Source organism: Crinia signifera, chromosome 8 (genome assembly GCF_055691185.1).
Source record: "Crinia signifera chromosome 8, ASM5569118v1, whole genome shotgun sequence".
Taxonomy (NCBI): Eukaryota; Metazoa; Chordata; class Amphibia; order Anura; family Myobatrachidae; genus Crinia; species Crinia signifera.
Window position 1 is genome coordinate 19,274,203 of NC_139224.1, and position 19,685 is coordinate 19,293,887.

Here is a 19,685-nt window from a genome sequence, read left to right on the forward strand (position 1 = left end):
ACAATATAAAAAGGACAGTTTGAATAGCAATAAATTATCACTATATAGGTGTTTAAAATACACTGAATAATGCTCAATTTAAAATAATAATAATAACTAGATGACTGCTACTACCGGTATACACACACAAAAGGACAGGGGGTCACAGGACAAACATATATAGTCCTGGTGCACTGGCCAAGTAGGTGTAGATATAGTAGCTTTGTTCAAAGTCTTGTAAGCTCGTTAGAGTGGTTAGGAGAAAATACCTGTTCCCAGGGTACAAGGGGTCTGCCGGAAGACTTACCCGTCAATGCCGTGTTGCGCAATCGGCATAGGCGGGATCTCCACATGAATCGACTAGTTTTGCCAAACAGGCTTCTTCAGGATGGTGTGTACATAATCATATTCACTTATGTCCTACTTGGGACTATACATATCCCCAAATAGTTCAAATATTAATGTTTAGCTGAGTACTGTAAGATGGTGCACTTCAGTAGATCGCTTTTTATTTCCTATATGTAGAGATGGAAGTAACAGTCTCTAGAGCAGTCATTTTACCCTTGCGGCACGCCAAACAAAATTTTAAAATTGCCAAGGCACGCCATCAGATCCCCACAGGGAAAAAACACATCCCCCCCCACATGAAAAGGAAGAAACCCATCGGCCCACATATGAAAAAAAAACACATTAGTCCCCACAAGTAACAAAAATAAAATACATTGGCCCTCACATGAAAACTCGAGAACAGTGAATAACAATTGACTGGTGCTGGCTGTAAATCTGTGTGGACATCTCTAGCTCCGGTGGCAAACTTGAGAACAGCTGAAGGCAGCTGTACAGGGTAATTGTATGGGACTGACACCTGTACATGATCCCCCATGATTAGCTGCTCCCCTTCTCTGGTTTTCCATATCATAGCCAACATATAACTGCTGTCCATTTTTTTTTTTTCAATCTGTGGCATAGTTGCTGACTTCAGGGCTGCTCCCTCCAGGAGAACAGCCATGTCAGCTCAGCTATGGGGTGGTGCGGGGAGAGTGACATATTAAAAGGGGGGAGGGTTTTAGCAGTGTCGGAACTTCTGGGTTGTGAACCCAGGTGCAAAAATATAATTACCCCAACCCAAGATCACAATATGCAACACAGCAGTGGGTGACAGGGAGAGGCAGAGTGTAATAGGGAAAACAGTGGGTGTCAGGAAGAGGGTTCAAGGGGCAGCAGTGGGACCCAGTGCACTGCACCTGCTGCACCAATGGTATTTACACCTCTGGGTACAAGGCAAACAACAAAAAAAGACGGTGGCGCAGAGGTCGTGGTGGCAATTAACATGTCAGCGTAGCCATGCCCCCTGCTTCACAATGCCAAGAGTACAGTCATTGTAATGCAGGAGGTGTGGCTACAGTGATGCAATTCAGAGAGAATCAAACCATTAGCTGCCTGGACCGCCCACTTAAATTGCTAAGTGGGCAGTCGGGCAGCAGTGGGCTTTCTGGAGCTTCCGGCCATTCCAGGAGGGTAGGCAAGTATGATCTGGGACAATGAGTATGTGACATTGCTTTTTGTCCTCAAAAGTCATTTAACATTATTCTAAGACACCAAGAAGTGTTGTGCATGGTGTTGGGTGTGTAAGTGGTAGTGTGTTATTGTTCTGGGAGCCAAAGAGGTATAGTGTTATTGTTCTGATTGTCCAAGTGGTAGTGTGCCACTGCTCTGGGACACCAATATATTGTGTGCCATTGTTATGGGAGCCCAACAGGTAGTATGCATTTGGTCTAGGAGCCCAAGTGGAAGTGTGTTATTGTTCTAGGAGGCCTAATGATAGTGTGCAATTGTACTGTGAGCATAAGTGGCATTGTTCTGGTTTCCCAATAGGTGATAGTGTGTTTGAGGTGCACAATAGGTAGTGTGCCATTGGTTTGGGTTTCCTAGTGGTAATGTGACACTATTCTGGGTTCCCAATAGGTGATAGTGTGTTTGAGGTGCACAATAGGTAGTGTGCCATTGGTTTGGGTTTCCTAGTGGTAATGTGACACTATTCTGGTTTCACAATAGGTGATAGTGTGTTGTAGGTGCACAAGTGGTAGTGTGCCATTGTTCTGCGTGGTATTGTAATGTTATTCAGGGTTCCCAAGTGGTAGTGTGCCATTGTTCTAAGTCCCCTAGCAGTTGCATGCCATTGTTTGATTTAGTGTCCCAAGAGTTGGTTGTGTGCCAATTTCTTGGGTGGCATATTGGTAGTGTGCCAGTGTCCTGGGTCCCGTAATGGTAGTGTACCATCTTTTTGCCTTCCCAGAGGTAGTGGGTCATTGTTCTGGGTCCACTAATGGTAGTGTCATTGTTCTGGGTCCCCTAGTTTTAGTGTGTCATCCTCATTGTTCTGGGTCCCCTAGTGGTGGTGTGTCATGGTTTTGGGTCCCCTAGTGGTAGTGTGTCATTGTTCCCCTAGTGGTGGTGTGTCATTGTTCTGGGTCCCATAGTGGTGGTGTGTCATGGTTCTGGGTCCCCTAGTGGTAGTGTGTCATTGTTCTGGGTCCCCTAGTGGTGGTGTGTCATTGTTCTGGGTCCCCTAGTGGTAGTGTGTCATTGTTCCCCTAGTGGTGGTGTGTCATTGTTCTGGGTCCCATAGTGGTGGTGTGTCATTGTTCCCCTAGTGGTGGTGTGTCATTGTTCTGGGTCCCCTGGTGGTAGTGTGTCAATGTTCTGGGTCCCCTGGTGGTAGTGTGTCATTGTTCTGGGTCCCCTGGTGGTAGTGTGTCATTGTTCTGGGTCCCCTGGTGGTAGTGTGTCATTGTTCTGGGTCCCCTGGTGGTAGTGTGTCATTGTTCTGGGTCCCCTAGTGGTAGTGTGTCAATGTTCTGGGTCCCCTGGTGGTAGTGTGTCATTGTTCTGGGTCCCCTGGTGGTAGTGTGTCATTGTTCTGGGTCCCCTAGTGGTAGTGTGTCATTGTTCTGGGTCCCCTGGTGGTAGTGTGTCATTGTTCTGGGTCCCCTGGTGGTAGTGTGTCATTGTTCTGGGTCCCCTAGTGGTAGTGTGTCATTGTTCTGGGTCCCCTGGTGGTAGTGTGTCAATGTTCTGGGTCCCCTGGTGGTAGTGTGTCATTGTTCTGGGTCCCCTAGTGGTGGTGTGTCATTGTTCTGGGTCCCCTAGTGGTAGTGTGATAGTGTGTCATTGTTCTGTATCCCCTAGTGGTGGTGTGTCATTGTTCTGGGTCCCCTAGTGGTCGTGTGTCATTGTTCTGGGTCCCCTAGTGGTAGTGTGATAGTGTGTCATTGTTCTGTATCCCCTAGTGGTGGTGTGTCATTGTTCTGGGTTCGCTAGTGGTAGTGTGTCATTGTTCTGGCTCCCCTAGTGGTAGTGTGTCATTGTTCTGGGTCCCCTAGTGGTAGTGTGTCATTGTTCTGGGTCCCCTAGTGGTGGTGTGTCATTGTTCTGTATCCCCTAGTGGTGGTGTGTCATTGTTCTGGGTCCCCTAGTGGTAGTGTGATAGTGTGTCATTGTTCTGGCTCCCCTAGTGGTGGTGTGTCATTGTTCTTGGTTCCCTAGTGGTGGTGTGTCATTGTTCTGGGTCCCCTAGTGGTGGTGTGTCATTGTTCTGGGTCCCCTGGTGGTAGTGTGTCATTGTTCTGGGTCCCCTGGTGGTAGTGTGTCATTGTTCTGTATCCCCTAGTGGTGGTGTGTCATTGTTCTTGGTTCCCTAGTGGTGGTGTGTCATTGTTCTGGGTCCCCTAGTGGTAGTGTGTCATTGTTCTGGGTCCCCTAGTGGTGGTGTGTCATTGTTCTGTATCCCCTAGTGGTGGTGTGTCATTGTTCTGGGTCCCCTAGTGGTAGTGTGATAGTGTGTCATTGTTCTGTATCCCCTAGTGGTGGTGTGTCATTGTTCTGGCTCCCCTAGTGGTAGTGTGTCATTGTTCTGGCTCCCCTAGTGGTAGTGTGTCATTGTTCTGGGTCCCCTAGTGGTAGTGTGTCATTGTTCTGGGTCCCCTAGTGGTGGTGTGTCATTGTTCTGTATCCCCTAGTGGTGGTGTGTCATTGTTCTGGGTCCCCTAGTGGTAGTGTGGTAGTGTGTCATTGTTCTGGGTCCCCTAGTGGTGGTGTGTCATTGTTCTGGGTCCCCTGGTGGTAGTGTGTCATTGTTCTGGGTCCCCTGGTGGTAGTGTGTCATTGTTCTGGGTCCCCTAGTGGTGGTGTGTCATTGTTCTGTATCCCCTAGTGGTGGTGTGATAGTGTGTCATTGTTCTGTATCCCCTAGTGGTGGTGTGTCATTGTTCTGGGTCCCCTAGTGGTGGTGTGTCATTGTTCTGGGTCCCCTAGTGGTGGTGTGTCATTGTTCTGGGTCCCCTAGTGGTAGTGTGATAGTGTGTCATTGTTCTGTATCCCCTAGTGGTGGTGTGTCATTGTTCTGGGTCCCCTAGTGGTAGTGTGTCATTGTTCTGGGTCCCCTAGTGGTGGTGTGTCATTGTTCTGGGTCCCCTAGTGGTGGTGTGTCATTGTTCTGGCTCCCCTAGTAGTGGTGTGTCATAGTTCTGGGTCCCCTAGTGGTAGTGTGTCATTGTTCTGGGTCCCCTAGTGGTGGTGTGTCATAGTTCTGGGTCCCCTAGTGGTAGTGTGTCATTGTTCTGGGTCCCCTAGTGGTAGTGTGTCATAGTTCTGGGTCCCCTAGTGGTGGTGTGTCATTGTTCTGGCTCCCCTAGTAGTGGTGTGTCATAGTTCTGGGTCCCCTAGTGGTAGTGTGTCATTGTTCTGGCTCCCCTAGTAGTGGTGTGTCATAGTTCTGGGTCCCCTAGTGGTAGTGTGTCATAGTTCTGGGTTCCCTAGTGGTGGTGTGTCATAGTTCTGGGTCCCCTAGTGGTGGTGTGTCATTGTTCTGGCTCCCCTAGTGGTAGTGTGTCATTGTTCTGGCTCCCCTAGTGGTGGTGTGTCATTGTTCTGGGTCCCCTAGTGGTGGTGTGTCATTGTTCTGGGTCCCCTAGTGGTGGTGTGTCATTGTTCTGGGTCCCCTAGTGGTGGTGTGTCATTGTTCTGGCTCCCCTAGTGGTATTGTGTCATTGTTCTGGCTCCTCTAGTGGTGGTGTGTCATTGTTCTGGCTCCCCTAGTGGTAGTGTGTCATTGTTCTGGGTCCCCTAGTGGTGGTGTGTCATTGTTCTGGGTCCCCTAGTGGTGGTGTGTCATTGTTCTGGGTCCCCTAGTGGTGGTGTGTCATTGTTCTGGGTTCGCTAGTGGTAGTGTGTCATTGTTCTGGGTCCCCTAGTGGTGGTGTGTCATAGTTCTGGGTCCCCTAGTGGTAGTGTGTCATTGTTCTGGCTCCCCTAGTAGTGGTGTGTCATAGTTCTGGGTCCCCTAGTGGTAGTGTGTCATTGTTCTGGGTCCCCTAGTAGTGGTGTGTCATAGTTCTGGGTCCTCTAGTGGTGGTGTGTCATTGTTCTGGCTCCCCTAGTGGTAGTGTGTCATTGTTCTGGGTCCCCTAGTAGTGGTGTGTCATAGTTCTGGGTTCCCTAGTCGTAGTGTGTCATTGTTCTGGCTCCCCTAGTGGTGGTGTGTCATTGTTCTGGGTCCCCTAGTGGTGGTGTGTCATTGTTCTGGGTCCCCTAGTGGTAGTGTGTCATTGTTCTGGGTCCCCTAGTGGTGGTGTGTCATTGTTCTGGGTCCCCTAGTGGTATTGTGTCATTGTTCTGGCTCCTCTAGTGGTGGTGTGTCATTGTTCTGGCTCCCCTAGTGGTAGTGTGTCATTGTTCTGGCTCCCCTAGTGGTAGTGTGTCATTGTTCTGGCTCCCCTAGTGGTAGTGGGTCATTGTTCTGGGTCCCCTAGTGGTGGTGTGTCATTGTTCTGGGTTCCCTGGTGGTAGTGTGTCATTGTTCTGAGTCATCTAGTGGTATTGTGTCATTGCTCTGGGTGCCCAAGTGGTAGTGTGCCATTATTTGGGGTCACCAAGTATCACTGTGGCAACAATCAAAAGTTATTTTAAATTATTGTTTTGAGCTTGTGAGATAATTAACACTTTATAAGGTGCTAATAAAACAAGATGGTAATGTACGTAGCAGAACAACTATCCCAAGTAATTACAGCTGTAGCCATAATATAAACACATTTTATGTATTATATATTTCAGCACATACTTGCCTACTTTTGAAAACTAGTTTCAGGGAGTTTATTTATTTATTTATATTTATTTACAGTGTCTTATATAGCGCAGCAGATTCCGTTACAGTGTCTTATATAGCGCAGCAGATTCCGTTACAGTGTCTTATATAGCGCAGCAGATTCCGTTACAGTGTCTTATATAGCGCAGCAGATTCCGTTACAGTGTCTTATATAGCGCAGCAGATTCCGTTACAGTGTCTTATATAGTGCAGCAGATTCCGTTGCGCTTTACAATAGTAGACAGTGATAAAACAAACTGGGTAACAACAGACAGACTTGGAGGTTAGAGGGTCCTGCTGCAAGCTTACAATCTATAGATTATAGTTAGTAGTAGAATTTTGCACCATGCTCCATTGAGGGGGCGTGTCATGCTCCACCCAAAGGACGTGTCTAGTTCCATTAATGGAGAGATTGTGAATGTGGCACCTAAAATCAGTGGTTGTGTACTGCTACATCTGAGAGGAATCTTTTAAAATGACTAAGATCCAAATGTAGATGAGCCACAAAGCAGTTAGTAAGAGCTACTATACTTGGTAATGTGCTGGGAAATGGTGCTGATGATTCAATGTAAATGTATCTATCTCTCATTCCTTTTTTCACAAAAAATGTAACAGTGTAATGTGGGCTAGGTGACATGAGGGAGATTGCTAGATTAATGAGGGAGAGAGGGAGATTTCTGCTATGTCAGGGAGTCTCCTGCAGAATGCAGGAGGGGAGGTAACTATGATGTAACAGTGTAATGTGGGCTAGGTGACATGAGGGAGATTGCTAGACTAATGAGGGAGAGAGGGAGATTGCTGTTATGTCAGGGAGTCTCCTGCATAATGCAGGAGGGGAGGTAACTATGATGTAACAGTGTAATGTGGGCTAGGTGACATGAGGGAGATTGCTAGACTAATGAGGGAGAGAGGGATATAGCTGCTATTTCAGGGAGTCTCCTGCAGAATGGAGGGTAGGCAACTACGTATGTTTCAGCACAATAACTTATGTGAAAACTCAATATTGTTTGTCAGCATTGTTAGCTGAATTTCTGTCCTGTATTACGGCCGTTGGCTCTCGTTTCCCAGCAGGGTATAGTCGTGTCTCCTATAGTAACGCTTTTGGATCACCAGCCCCAGTACAGCCAACAAGCCCATAACACCAACCACAGCCACAAACACGGAGGACGGGACGGTATGCGCTGCCTGGAGGTGACCTGCAGAGAGAGTGGGTGATAAAGTTACAGATATTCATTGTACTGTGAATTTGCTGCAGTAAGTCATAGGGCTGTATTTAAGCCTGGCAGTGGTGCTGCTCAGTGTGTCTACTGTGTGTAATCCCATCTCTACAGCCTGTATACTATGGAGGTGTGTCATGCCCCATGGGGTATTAACTCTTTGAGTGCCAACATTGCTGTGAGTAATCCTCAAAATATCTGCTAAAAATGCCAGCGCCACTCACAGCGACTGTTAGTATAAATAAATACAAATACAGACAAGTCAATTCAATGAAGTTTAGTTAAATATTGCACACAAAAAACAAACAGTCGCTGTGACGGCTCTGGCATTTTCAATGGATATTTTGAGGCTTGCTCACAGCAGTGTTGGGATAAGAGGGACTTTTAGCTGGAGGTAAAGACACCTCGCACTTGCCTTTCTTATTTGCATTTTAAAAGAAAAAAGTTTGGTACCGTGTTAGCCAGTTGATAAGAAAAGTTTTATTGTTCCTCAGTGAGAAAAACAAAATAGCAATCTAGCAAATATGATACCTTTTAATGGCTAACAAAAATAAATGTTGTTAAAATGCAAGCTTTCGAGACTTCTTAGGTCTCTTCCTCAGGCATGGTATAACAAGGTGTGTGAAGAACCACATATATATACACAGCAGAGTAGGAACAAGATGTGATAGATTTGTTTTGTTTTGATCTTAAGAATGTCCATCTATCACATCTTGTTCCTACTCTGCTGTGTATATATATGTGGTTCTTCACACACCTTGTTATACCATGCCTGAGGAAGAGACCTAAGAAGTCTCGAAAGCTTGCATTTTAACAACATTTATTTTTGTTAGCCATTAAAAGGTATCATATTTGCTAGATTGCTATTTTGTTTTTCTCACTGAGGAACAATAAAACCTTATTTGCATTTTAGAAATGTACATACGAGACATCACCTAATCCGTGCAACCTTAACTACAGCATATAGTATTCGTGTTGTGCAAATATTTTGATGTCAGGAACACACTTGGCCCCTGTTTGTGTGAGCACACTATACACTATTTGTAATTCAAATTTGTGATGATACTTAAATTCTATCCTAAAATTCTGACAGGGGCTGTAACTCAAGTGACTGTCCACATCCTTTCTGTATTCTACTTGCAGGTGAGCAGGCTCATATTTTGGTCAGCATGGATGAAGTAGAGGATAGCATTGCTCACCCACAGCATTGAGGTCATGAGATCAAATTCCTGTCATGGTCTAACAGTGTGGAGTTTACATGTTCCCCACACCCTTGTAGGTATTTCCTCCTGGTGCCCCCTTCATGCCGTAAATCCCCCCCCCCCCCCCCAAAAAAAAAACGAGTGGGTTAAATGGCTTTTTACAAACAGCTTTCCGTCTACATCTCTCTCGTTGCCCTTTCACATCGCACCCAGAATTTTAACACGGGTCCGTCCTAGGTGCGACCCAACAATAAGCCACGATGTTAAGCCCCACACAGCAACCCGGCAATAAGCCGCGTCGCTGACATCAGGCAGGGGTAGGGATGGCCATCGGTGCAGATGCCATCGATGGTTTTCCTTGATGGTGATTCTGCACCCAGCCATTGATAGTGGCAAACTATTTGATGGATAACCATCGATAGTTTTAGCTATCGATGGTCAGCCATTGTATGTGACTGAATGGCCCGTGGGCCAATCAGTACTCGTGGGCGGGACTTCCGGGTGTCGGGGGGCGGAGCTATGCTCCGTGATCCAGTCACCTTGAGAAAAAAAACATTGTTTTTACTTTGCCATCAATGAAGGGAAACTATCTGATACTCCCACATTGATGGCAAAAGTATTCGACATTGGCCACATACCATCGATGATTTAAAATCATCGATGGTCGATGGCCATCCCTAGGCAGGTGTGGAGAGTCATTGGGGGAGGAGGCAGCGACTGGATCTCATCTGATGCGGTCTCCAAGCGCTGCCTCCTCCATAGTGTGAACGGGACCCAGATCACTTGACCCGCGGTAACTGTTCACACTGCACAGCAACCCGGATCCGACCCTTCTTTTAACCCGGGTCGGAATGCACGGTTGCTGGACCCAGGAAATTTCAAATGGTGTTTTCACACTGCACCTTGACCCTGGTTGATACGTCATCAAACAGGCAATACCCCGGGTTAAGGATGCGGTGGGAAAGGGGTAATAATATGTCCTTCTATGAACCAGTGTATGAGATTTTCTATTTCTGTTTGATCCCTGTCAGTTTGTTGCAGCTCATTCTGTATGTATGGAATATGTAGACCGATACCACAAAGGCAAAATACAAATGAAAGCAATGCAGTAGAAGTTACTCACCAGACTTAAACAGAATAGGCCCCTGGGATAGCCTGGCCGAGTTTAGCCGCCTGTCAGAGTTTTGGGTATCACGCCGGTGTCTCCCCATTAGGCAGCCCCGGGTACAGTGGTTTGGAGAAGTGTCATTGTGACAGATGATGACGTTGCAGGACAGATAAACCTCCTGGAAGTCGTGAAACTTGAATACGTGGACGCTGAACCGTTGGAGCCTCTGGTCTGAGACTGGGTGAGTCTGCAAGGTAGAGTCGTGGGAACACCTGAGAACAAGAAGAGGTATATTGTAATGAAAAAACATTGTCTGGCAGGGCATTCTGGTACTTGTAGTTCCCACACAGTGAGACTGCCTACCACAGCTATACAATAATGCAATTATAGAGGTATTTCCCTTACATTCATATGTCTTAATTTTCTTAATTAAATCCTTTATACAGCCCCACCTCACTTCTGTCACGTCACATTAGGGGCGATGGGCTCATTTCATGGATTATTGGCCACAAGGGGTCACTTTACTTGAATTTTTGTGATCAATGTAGAGAACCTGTTACGTTTCGGGTGTGCACCCGCAGCCGGGACTGCTGTTTAGGACAGCCACGGCGGAGTCCTACGCTACCTCTGTTGACCCCCGGAGTTGGGTGACCGGTTCCTGCGAGAACTAGGCTTCACCTGTAGCCGCCACGTTTGGGAGGGCGAGTTAAGCCCGCCCTAGCTCCGGTGCAGCCAGGAGTTAGGTAAGAACAAAGAACCGGGGACCCCCTCAGGGTACAGTCAAAAGGATAATCTAGCTGAGGGACCCTAACTGAAATTAAGGAAAAAGGCAACTTGCCGAAGCTAACTAACGCGGTTAAAGGCGCCAGCGACCTAGTCGCCACCAACTGCGACCACGTCGCATACACAATATAAATACACCACACCAAAGCACACAACGAAACGATACGCACTAACACAGAACAAAGAAGATAACCCAAACTGGAAAACCCCAGACAGGGTAACTGAACACCCAGCAACTGCTGGAGATGCCCTCAAGAAATCAAAACGGAGGGTTACTAAACCAAATAATACCCAGGCGGGCAACTGGCAAAAGGGGAAAGAACCAGACCCCCAAAAGGGGAACTTACAGTACCAGGAACTGATTGTCAGGATCAGGATGACTCCAAGCAGCAAGCAGACAGGCACGGGAACAGGAGAAGCGGGGATCAGGCAGATGACAGCGTCAGAGCGGAAGCTATCATCGGCGGGGTCTGGCTGAACTGACTCCCCTTAAAAAGGGAGTGTGACCAATGGGCAGTAGCCTAATTAATCCCTGCTGGGATAACGCGCGCTGGACAGCGTCCCACACGCTGCCCAGCAACGCCAGAGCAGGGAGAAGTGTTTCCGGCGCCTGTCAGAGGCGTCCTACGTTGCCTAGCAACCCCGACGGCTTCTGCCGGGGGTTGCGTCCTGACGTGGAGACGGCTAGCGTCTCTGGTTGCCGAGCAACCAGACGCTGCGCTGTCGGGCGGCCGGGCACCCCTTCCCTGCCAGAGTGTGCCCCCGGCGCCTGACAGAACCCACCATGGGAATGACACCTATTTTTGTAATAATTACCCGTGCTGGATGAGACTGTATGTATGCTCTGTATCCTCCAGTGACGGGGAAGCCCTGCAGTTCTCTGCCATTATCTGGAGCTCTGTATCGTCTGACTCCACTCTGAACTCCACATGTAGATGACCATGGATGTCAACCGCATACGGATACGTGGTAATAAGGTCAATAAAGTCGCTGTTCTGATAGAGCTTCAGGGAGACGTTATAGTGACCCTTATAGACCACATCTGTGACTTCAGGATGGAAGAGGAACCCAAGCGTCTTATTGGCTTCCATTTCGCACCTCACTGGGATCTCTATGCGGTGCACGTTGGTCTCCGGGATCGTTCCGTAGACGGTATTTACATAGAACGTCACCCCGTCTTCACTCTGTGGAAGCATCCAGATAGTAGGAGGTTTACATGATTGTGGTTTCCATAGAATAACATTAATTTAATATAAAACAAGGCTGCACACCTAATGCAGGAGCTTTATATTTACCCATATTTATCAAATAAGCTTTGTGGGAATTCCCACATAAACAGCAGTTTGTTTGTTTGTTTTTTTTTTTTTTGGGGGGGGGGGGGGAATACACTGATTTAAGAAGGGGGGGTTCATAGGTATCTGCTGCGATCTCTCCAATTCTAAAGGTTTGTAGGGGGGCGGTTAAATTGGGTAATTGCTCAAGAACTTGGCTCCGATAGCAAATGCCATCTTTAGATGACGTTTCCCATTGTAGTCTATGGGCTACGTTATACAAAGTTTTTCCAGAGAGGTTATCCCGTCATCATGCCCCTTCCCTTCAGTAATCCGCACACGTGCATTAGCGCAGCTGGGGTCTGAAAGCCGCACCCATTAGAGACCACTTTACTTTAAGCTCATTGCCGGAATGGGCTCCCACCAGGGATGTGTGTTTATTGGTAATTTCCGGCAATACTTCTTTTCTCATTGCCACAATATGTGCGGATAAATGTTGGCATCGATAGTGTAATGTTGGTAAATGTGCCCCTAAGCCTCTTGTAAACTCTGCCTGCAGCCTCCAATATGGTATTTCTGCTTCAAGTAAGTATCCGATTAAACATTAAAGATTAGCGCTAGGAAAACTTGGCCATTGTACAGTAAATCTCACCAGGACAGAGGATCCACATCCGCTGAACGGTATTTTAATGAGAGTGACGTTTCCCTCCAGCTCCGCCTGGCACAAAGGGTCTTCCAGGTGGATATCAGACGCATTGAGGTTGGCCTCGGTCACCAAGCGGAGAGGTAGATGGTATTCTGCTCCATGAGAGAGACAGCTCAGCACGCCCTTGGGTTCAGGGTCTTCTGTTGGTGCTGGGGACGGCTCAGCTGTTGGTTCTGAAAGATCATTTAACAAAAAAGACAAGATATTTTCCACATCATTAACTAATTGCATATTTCAGAATAGCTCCGCAGACCACGCGGTCGTGTGTAAGTGCGGGCGCCGGGGGGTCTGCGGGTCTATTGTAATGCCAAACAAAAACCCCCGCCGCCCATGCCCCCGTGCCTTACTTTCCGCTGTCCTTCAGTGCCAGGGACCCGCAGCCGGCTCCCCTCCTGGCTTCTGCTGAAATTAACCATCATAAAATGTCTGCCCCCATAGAGCAGACAGTTCTCTGAAACTGTCTGCTCTATGGGGGCGGACATTTTGGTATGGTCCGTTCTTCATACCAGCAGAAGCCAGGAGGGGAGCAGGCTGGGGGTCCCTGGCACTGAAGGACAGCGGAAAGTAAGGCGGGGGGTGGGGGTTGGGTGTTCGTTATCTTTACTGGGGGGGACAGATGGTCTATGGTCTATAGTATAGGCTGTTTCGAAAATTTAAATAAGATACATGGTCAAGAAAAGGTTAAGCATATAATAAGACCTCTCACCTAATCACCTCCTCCCACTCCCGTGTCCAAGATTTCTCTCGCGCTGCCCCCCTGCACTGGAACAACCTCACGCCACCCATCAGGCTATCTGATTCCCTTACCTCCTTCAAGCGCTCCCTCAAAACCCACTTTTTTCGACTAGCCTATCCCTCCTCCTAACCTCTTTTGATCCTCCTATCCTGCCTCCGTTCCCCTCCGTTCCTACTTATCCTATTGTATTTCGTTCGTCCACCCACCTATTTTTAGTATGTTAACTCTTATGAGCAGGGCCCTCCTTCCTCACGTACTCACCCTACCTCATTACCTCACCTGTGCTCCTTTCCTGTTCTTCCCTTCCTCTACTTCATCTTCAGTCTCCTTGACAATTTTGACACCTACTTCTGAACTGATGCTGATTTTATTTCTACCAGCTATACCCCTATTTATACTGTATCTTTCAACACACCCTGTACGTTACCTTGTAATTTTTTTTTTTGTTTGTTTGCTATGTACGGCGCTGCGGACACTTTGTGGCGCCTTATAAATAAACGTACTACTACTACTACTACTACTACTACTACTACTACTACTACTACTACTAATAATAATAATTAAAGTAGTTAATAAATTCAACAACAAAATAGAACCAGTATTGCACTTTCTAAGCTCACAATCCCCCACTTCATGGTGAGGCTTCTGTCTCTTCCTCCTGGCAGCTGCTCTCTGGTCCATTGCGATGTTTGAGGGCTCAGATTCACACATACAGTAAATGTGATAGAAGAAGCTGGTACACTGGGCATGTGCAGCAGCCTTGCTCTGTCCCTTACACTGCATGGTGTGGTGGCAGCACAAGTAATCATATTATATACCAGTGCTATTGTCATAATTTAAGGCACTTGCCAAGAGGAGGGAAAGAGAGAGAACAAGGGCGATAATTAGAGTTATGCTACAGGCAGTATTAATCTAGTCAGGGGATAGCAACGTGAGGCACCTCACATCGCCGGAGGCCATACACACGCAGCAACCCGTACTTCATTTCTAGGCAATCTAGACAGATCGCTTACAAATGGGGCTGTAATCACCCCGTGTGTATGCCCCATAGGAATAGAAGTGGTTACATCATAATAGCCCCTCCCCCAGAATAGGCAATGGGATGCGCGCGCCCCCATCTGGACTGTCAGAGAGTCTTTTATACCACCTATTTTTTAATATATATATTAACATCTCCTAAAACAGATAGAGGGGGCGCTTCATGGTGTATTATCGTTTATTAAAAAACTTGGAAATCACTTTAAAAAATTTTCTCACACAGAGAAATTAATACCCGTACCGAATATTTCATCCGGTGTGGGCTAAAATACCACAAGGTTTTATCACAGAATCCACTGGCTCAACAGCATGCTCAAACAGTGTGCGGTGTAAGACTCACGATACCGGAGGAGACCAACAGGCACGAGCGTCCCACAGCACACCAGCGTCTCAGCGTCTTAGCAGCGAGCTGTTGAGCCAGTGGATTCTGTGATAAAACCTTGTGGTATTTTAGCCCACACCGGATGAAATATTCGGTACGGGTATTAATTTCTCTGTGTGAGAAAAATTTTTAAAGTGATTTCCACGTTTTTTAATAAACGATAATACACCATGAAGCGCCCCCTCTATCTGTTTTAGGAGTTGTACGCATTGAAGGTCCCGTGGGAATCGGGTCATTTTGGAGGGGAGCTGCATCCAGTACAGCCGGTTTGGTGTGGATTTTCAAAAGAACTTTTTAGTTCCTTGAAAGGAACGGACTTTTTAAACAGTGTCAGCGCACCTATATACTTGCATTTATATATATTAACATATTTAGGCCATGTCTGTATTCCCAAGTTATATATTCTTCCCTGGATTTTTCAGGAGAGAAAATAAGGCGTCATTACCTGCATATATTGCTTCCTGTCCCATTGAGTATCCATAGGAAACAATGTACTCAATTCCATAAACGTAGATTGTAAACGGCATGGACTCATGATATATTTCATGTTGTCCCTCTGTTTTACCCAAGGAGACCTCCCAAGCATGGAATCCTCTGAACGAGTTTGATGAAACAGTGTACGAACTGAGCGGGCGGTGGTCCAGGAAGAAGCCATCACCTGAAGATGCCTGAGATACAATCAGGAGGTAGTTGTAGTATCTTGTCTGTGTTACAAATGTGTAATGCATCCTTCTGACTAATGAGGGTGGGACGTTAGTGATGAAGGGGTCATACATCGTAACTACTCCTGGTATAAAATCTTGGAAGATGTATGTAACCATAATGGGTTTGGTGGCATTAATAGTCATTCCTTTCTCTACAGTATTTTGCATATAGGATCCGGTCTGTAGGGTGTATTGGGTGGTCCCCAGAGGACCACTGATATCCACTAGGGTATCTGGACTGGCTGATACAATTTTTATGACATCCTTTTTGTGGTTCAACAATGGAAACACGGCAAAAAAACTCCCCCAGTTCTTCACAGGATGTAGCTGCTCGGCCAAGGAATCACATGCATTGTTAATCCCGGAGAAGCATTTTTGGCCACTGAACACAGCCACTGGGCCTGTGGATGAGACTCTGGTGCCTGTGAGGTCATCTGCACTCTGAAACTGAACGACTTCCTGATACTCAAGTTGGAACGAGAAAGAATCTCCACTGGTGTAGGAGACGCCTTTAAAGGTGGTGGAACCAGAGACGGTTACAGTCACTGAGACAACTTCTTCTAGGCCGTTGGCTACAGCAAATTGATTGCTTGCTCTCGGCCCAGTAGTTGATATGTAATACTCTGTTCCCAGGTCTTCAAGACGAAGACAGGCCATTGCATCAGCAGAATAGATGTGTGTGTAGAAAACAAAGACAGATACGTCAACATCGGATGTCACCAGCAAAGCCTTGGAAGTGGGTTGGCTTTCGGTGATCATATACGTGTAGTCAAAATTCAGCAGCGCACTTTTTTCCTTCTCAATGAACACCGTCTGGTTGAAGTGTGGGTTGGACACCGTGACCGTGACTGAGGCTGCCTGGTCATATGCAGCAATATACAGCTGGAATGTTGTCTCTGTAGATACGGCGTAGTTTTCCATGAAAGCTGTGATATATCTTCTCTGAGTCTCTCCTGGGGAAATAAAAGTGCAAAGCCGGTGTTACTGATGTACGGAACTTGAATAATTATAATTATACTTACCTACTTTTATAAATTCCCCAATGGGAGAAGCCTGTAGAGAAGAAGCATCTGGACACTTGGGGGTCCGTGGCTGGACTGTGGTCTGATTAAGCCTTGTCCCCATCATGGCAGAAAGCCATGATTTGCAGTTCGGTGTTGAAGGGGTGGAGTTAATTGAAGCAACTTTGTATAATTGAGCCCCACCCCCTCTACTTGAACCTGCATTTCCAACAATTGTCTCCCCATTCTCCCTGCTTTACTAGCAAGTGGATGGAATGTGGGAGGTGCACCAACCCTACCCAAAAAAATCAGGAAAATTCCTGGAGAGATAATAAGCCTCGATGGATTGCATGGGTTTTAATTGCTAGCAAGTCTGATGATAGAATAGGCTGCAATAATGGAAACCAAAAATATGGATATAACACTATATATTGTGTTTAATGAAACAGTAATTAAAGCCAGATCTTCTCTTTAACTATTAAAAGAAAGTTACCCAAAACAGAGGTGGTAGAATCGCCAGCCCCCGCCGGCAGAGGGCATGTGCGCCCCATTCCGACGGAGCTCTCGGCTGCCTCCCCCTGCTGGTTCTCGCACACCGCCCCCCCCTTAACCCTGCCCGTCTACCTGAAGTGGAGATGGGCAGGGTTTCCACTCCCCGCCGCCTGAGCCTGGATCTAATACAACATTCCTTGCTATTAGAGGTGGAGGTGCCCTCCACACACATACCCCATTGTCACATACCTTGAAGAGCAGGCCTGCATTAGGCAGCTGCATAGGGGCACCAGAATCTAGTGGACACCCTTGAGTCTATCACAAAATAAAGGATGTCTCTGAGAAAGGGATCCTTGTTGAACTTAATGCAAACGGCAGGTGCTGAACTTCTAAGACGCCGCCTCTACACGTTCACCTGAAGTACTGGGAAGTCAATATTGGTGTGAGGGTGGTTGGAGCAGTAAGCTGAAACCTTACACTGGCCCTGCTGAAGAGTTGCCTTTGAACTGCTACCAACAGTAGGATATTGTCACAGGATATCCTAGGAGGGCTTGCAGATACTGGTAGCCTAACATCATCTGCAAGACCACCTATATAATATATGCTGTCCTAGCCACTAACACAAAACACATTTCTTCAAGAATTGCCATAGGAAGCAGCTGGATACAACATCTTCGTAGGGTGGTCGCCTTTATGATCTTCCATGGTGGTCTTTCTGGTGACAAATTCTTGGGGCTGAATGTAATAGCCGCGAGAAGTCAGAGGTATGGGACTTTATGCAGGAATGCTTGTATTTTTAAAGCGGCAATCATATACAAGGCAGCCAAGTCGGTGTTGCCTAGTAAATGATTGCCGCTCTTAAATATATGGGCATTTTTGCACAGTTGCATCACTAGTGGTGTTCCTTCTGTGGTGGTTGATGATGACCCACCTCACAGTAACCCCCCCTCCCAATTAATTACGTTTCTGAAAGTGCTTCCCCCAGCCAAGCAGTGGTTGGATAAAGTGTGGGCCGGATACAGTGCGGGAAATATTGTGTGTCGGATAGAGTGCAGGTTACAGTGAGGGTTGGACACAGTGTGGGTCATATGCAGTGTGTCAGTGGTAGAAGTGGAAAGTTTGAAGTTGGGGTATGGAAAAGCGAAGGCTGTAGTTTAAGCCAAAATTCACATGGAATGAGTCAAAATTCACATTATGCCACACGGATTAAGAAACAATTCACGTTATTCCACATGGATTGAGCCAAAGTGCAGGGAGAGCAACAACAGGGACGCAGAGACAGAGAGTGACAGTGGGGACACAGGGACAGAGAGAGTGACAACAGGGAAGCAGGGACAGAGTGACAGTGGGAATGCAGGGAAAGAGTGACAACAGGGACCGAGAGAGTGACAGCAGGGATGCAGGGACAGAGAGAGTGACAGCGGGGATGCAGGGACAGAGAGAGTGACAGCGGGGATGTGGGGACACAGAGACATAGAGAGTGACATTGGGGATGCAGGAACCGAGAGTGATAGTGGGGACACAGGGACCGAGAGATTGACAGCAGGGATGCAGGGACCTAGGGAGTGACAGCGGGGATGCAGGGACAGAGAGAGTGACAGCGGAGATGCAGGGACAAAGAGAATGCAAAGACTTTTTGTGGGCTGAAGCACAGCTATTTATTTTGCAAGCGTGGTGAGGGGCAAGGGGCTTCATTGCGCTCCCCCCGCTGTGCAGTCGGGATTCTGATGCTGGGCTAATGACTGTCGAAACGGTACTTGTGTATTATCACGGCGCCCATCGCATCGCATACCACTAATTAAGGTATGCGATGCGACCCGATTTTTAATTGTACAGGCACCCTGATGGGTGATTACTATGTTAAATGCACCCCCATTGTTAAAGCCACCCCCACTATTAACGCCAACCCGCAGCGTGGCGAGCGCAGCGGTACGAGTCCTCCGACCTTTTTATACCCCCACTATCCACGTCGGTGTGGAGTTGACTTTAGATAGTGTGGCGAGCGCAGCGAGCCACCGAGCCCGAAGCGTGGTGAGGGGATGCGGAATACATGTGATGTAATCCGGTGGGCTCGCCACACTGTCTAAAATCAACTCCACACCGACGTGGATAGTGGGGGTATGAAAAGGTACGCGTACCGGTTGTCTTTGATAGTGGGGGTGGCGTTAACAATGGGGGTGCATTTAACATAGTAATCACCCATCAGGGTGCCTGTACAATTAAAAATCGGGTCGCATCGCATGCGATTGGATCGCATGTGATGCGATGCGATCAATACGATGCCCTACGATGGAAATCTTGGGCGCCGTGATAATACACAAGTACCAAAAAACCACCTGATTTTGTATTTGATCTTACTGACTGTGGCCGGATTTCCTTGATGGTGCGTAACATAAGCATCGATTTGCTTTCGATTCGATTTTCCCTCACCACCACCTTTCGATTTTGCCTTTGATTTTCCATCAGTTTTCCCATTCGATCTGCACTTTTGCAATCGATTCGATTTTATATCGTTTTTGATTTACATTCAAGGCACAATGTACACATTGGATTTACTGGATTGATTTTCGATATTTCCTTGGCTAACAAACGTAACCTGTAGTGATATGAACTCACCTGCTCCGATCCTCAGCCCCAACAGCAGAATCACCAGACCCCACGGCTGTCCCATGCTGGCAGCGCCTCTGGCAGACGTTACTCCTCTGTATTCGGGATTGTGGAACATGCGGCTTTTATCAGAAGTTTTACATTGTGAAATATCAGAGGAGGAGAATTCTGGGGAAACCTATTATTTGGGGATTAAATATTTATTTTTGTAATACAAATAATAAAATTCGACCCAATTTTATGCAAACTGGAGCGATAAGTAACAACATACTATGGGCGGGGGGGGGATAAATTACTGACACAACATTCCCTCTGCC

The 19,685-nt window shown here is 47.1% G+C and overlaps 1 protein-coding gene across 1 annotated transcript; it reads right to left on the bottom strand.

The window, feature by feature from the left end:
- Positions 1-6,114: 6,114 nt before the first annotated feature.
- LOC146025824 (uncharacterized) lies at positions 6,115-19,514 on the bottom strand. The gene is made up of 6 exons (XM_083155909.1): positions 19,378-19,514; positions 15,010-16,221; positions 12,355-12,581; positions 11,248-11,615; positions 9,664-9,920; positions 6,115-7,317 (listed from the first exon to the last, which is right to left on the bottom strand). Exons 1-6 carry the CDS (start codon positions 19,484-19,486, stop codon positions 7,163-7,165), a joined length of 2,328 nt encoding a protein of 775 aa, XP_083012035.1. The 5' UTR covers positions 19,487-19,514; the 3' UTR covers positions 6,115-7,162.
- Positions 19,515-19,685: the final 171 nt, after the last annotated feature.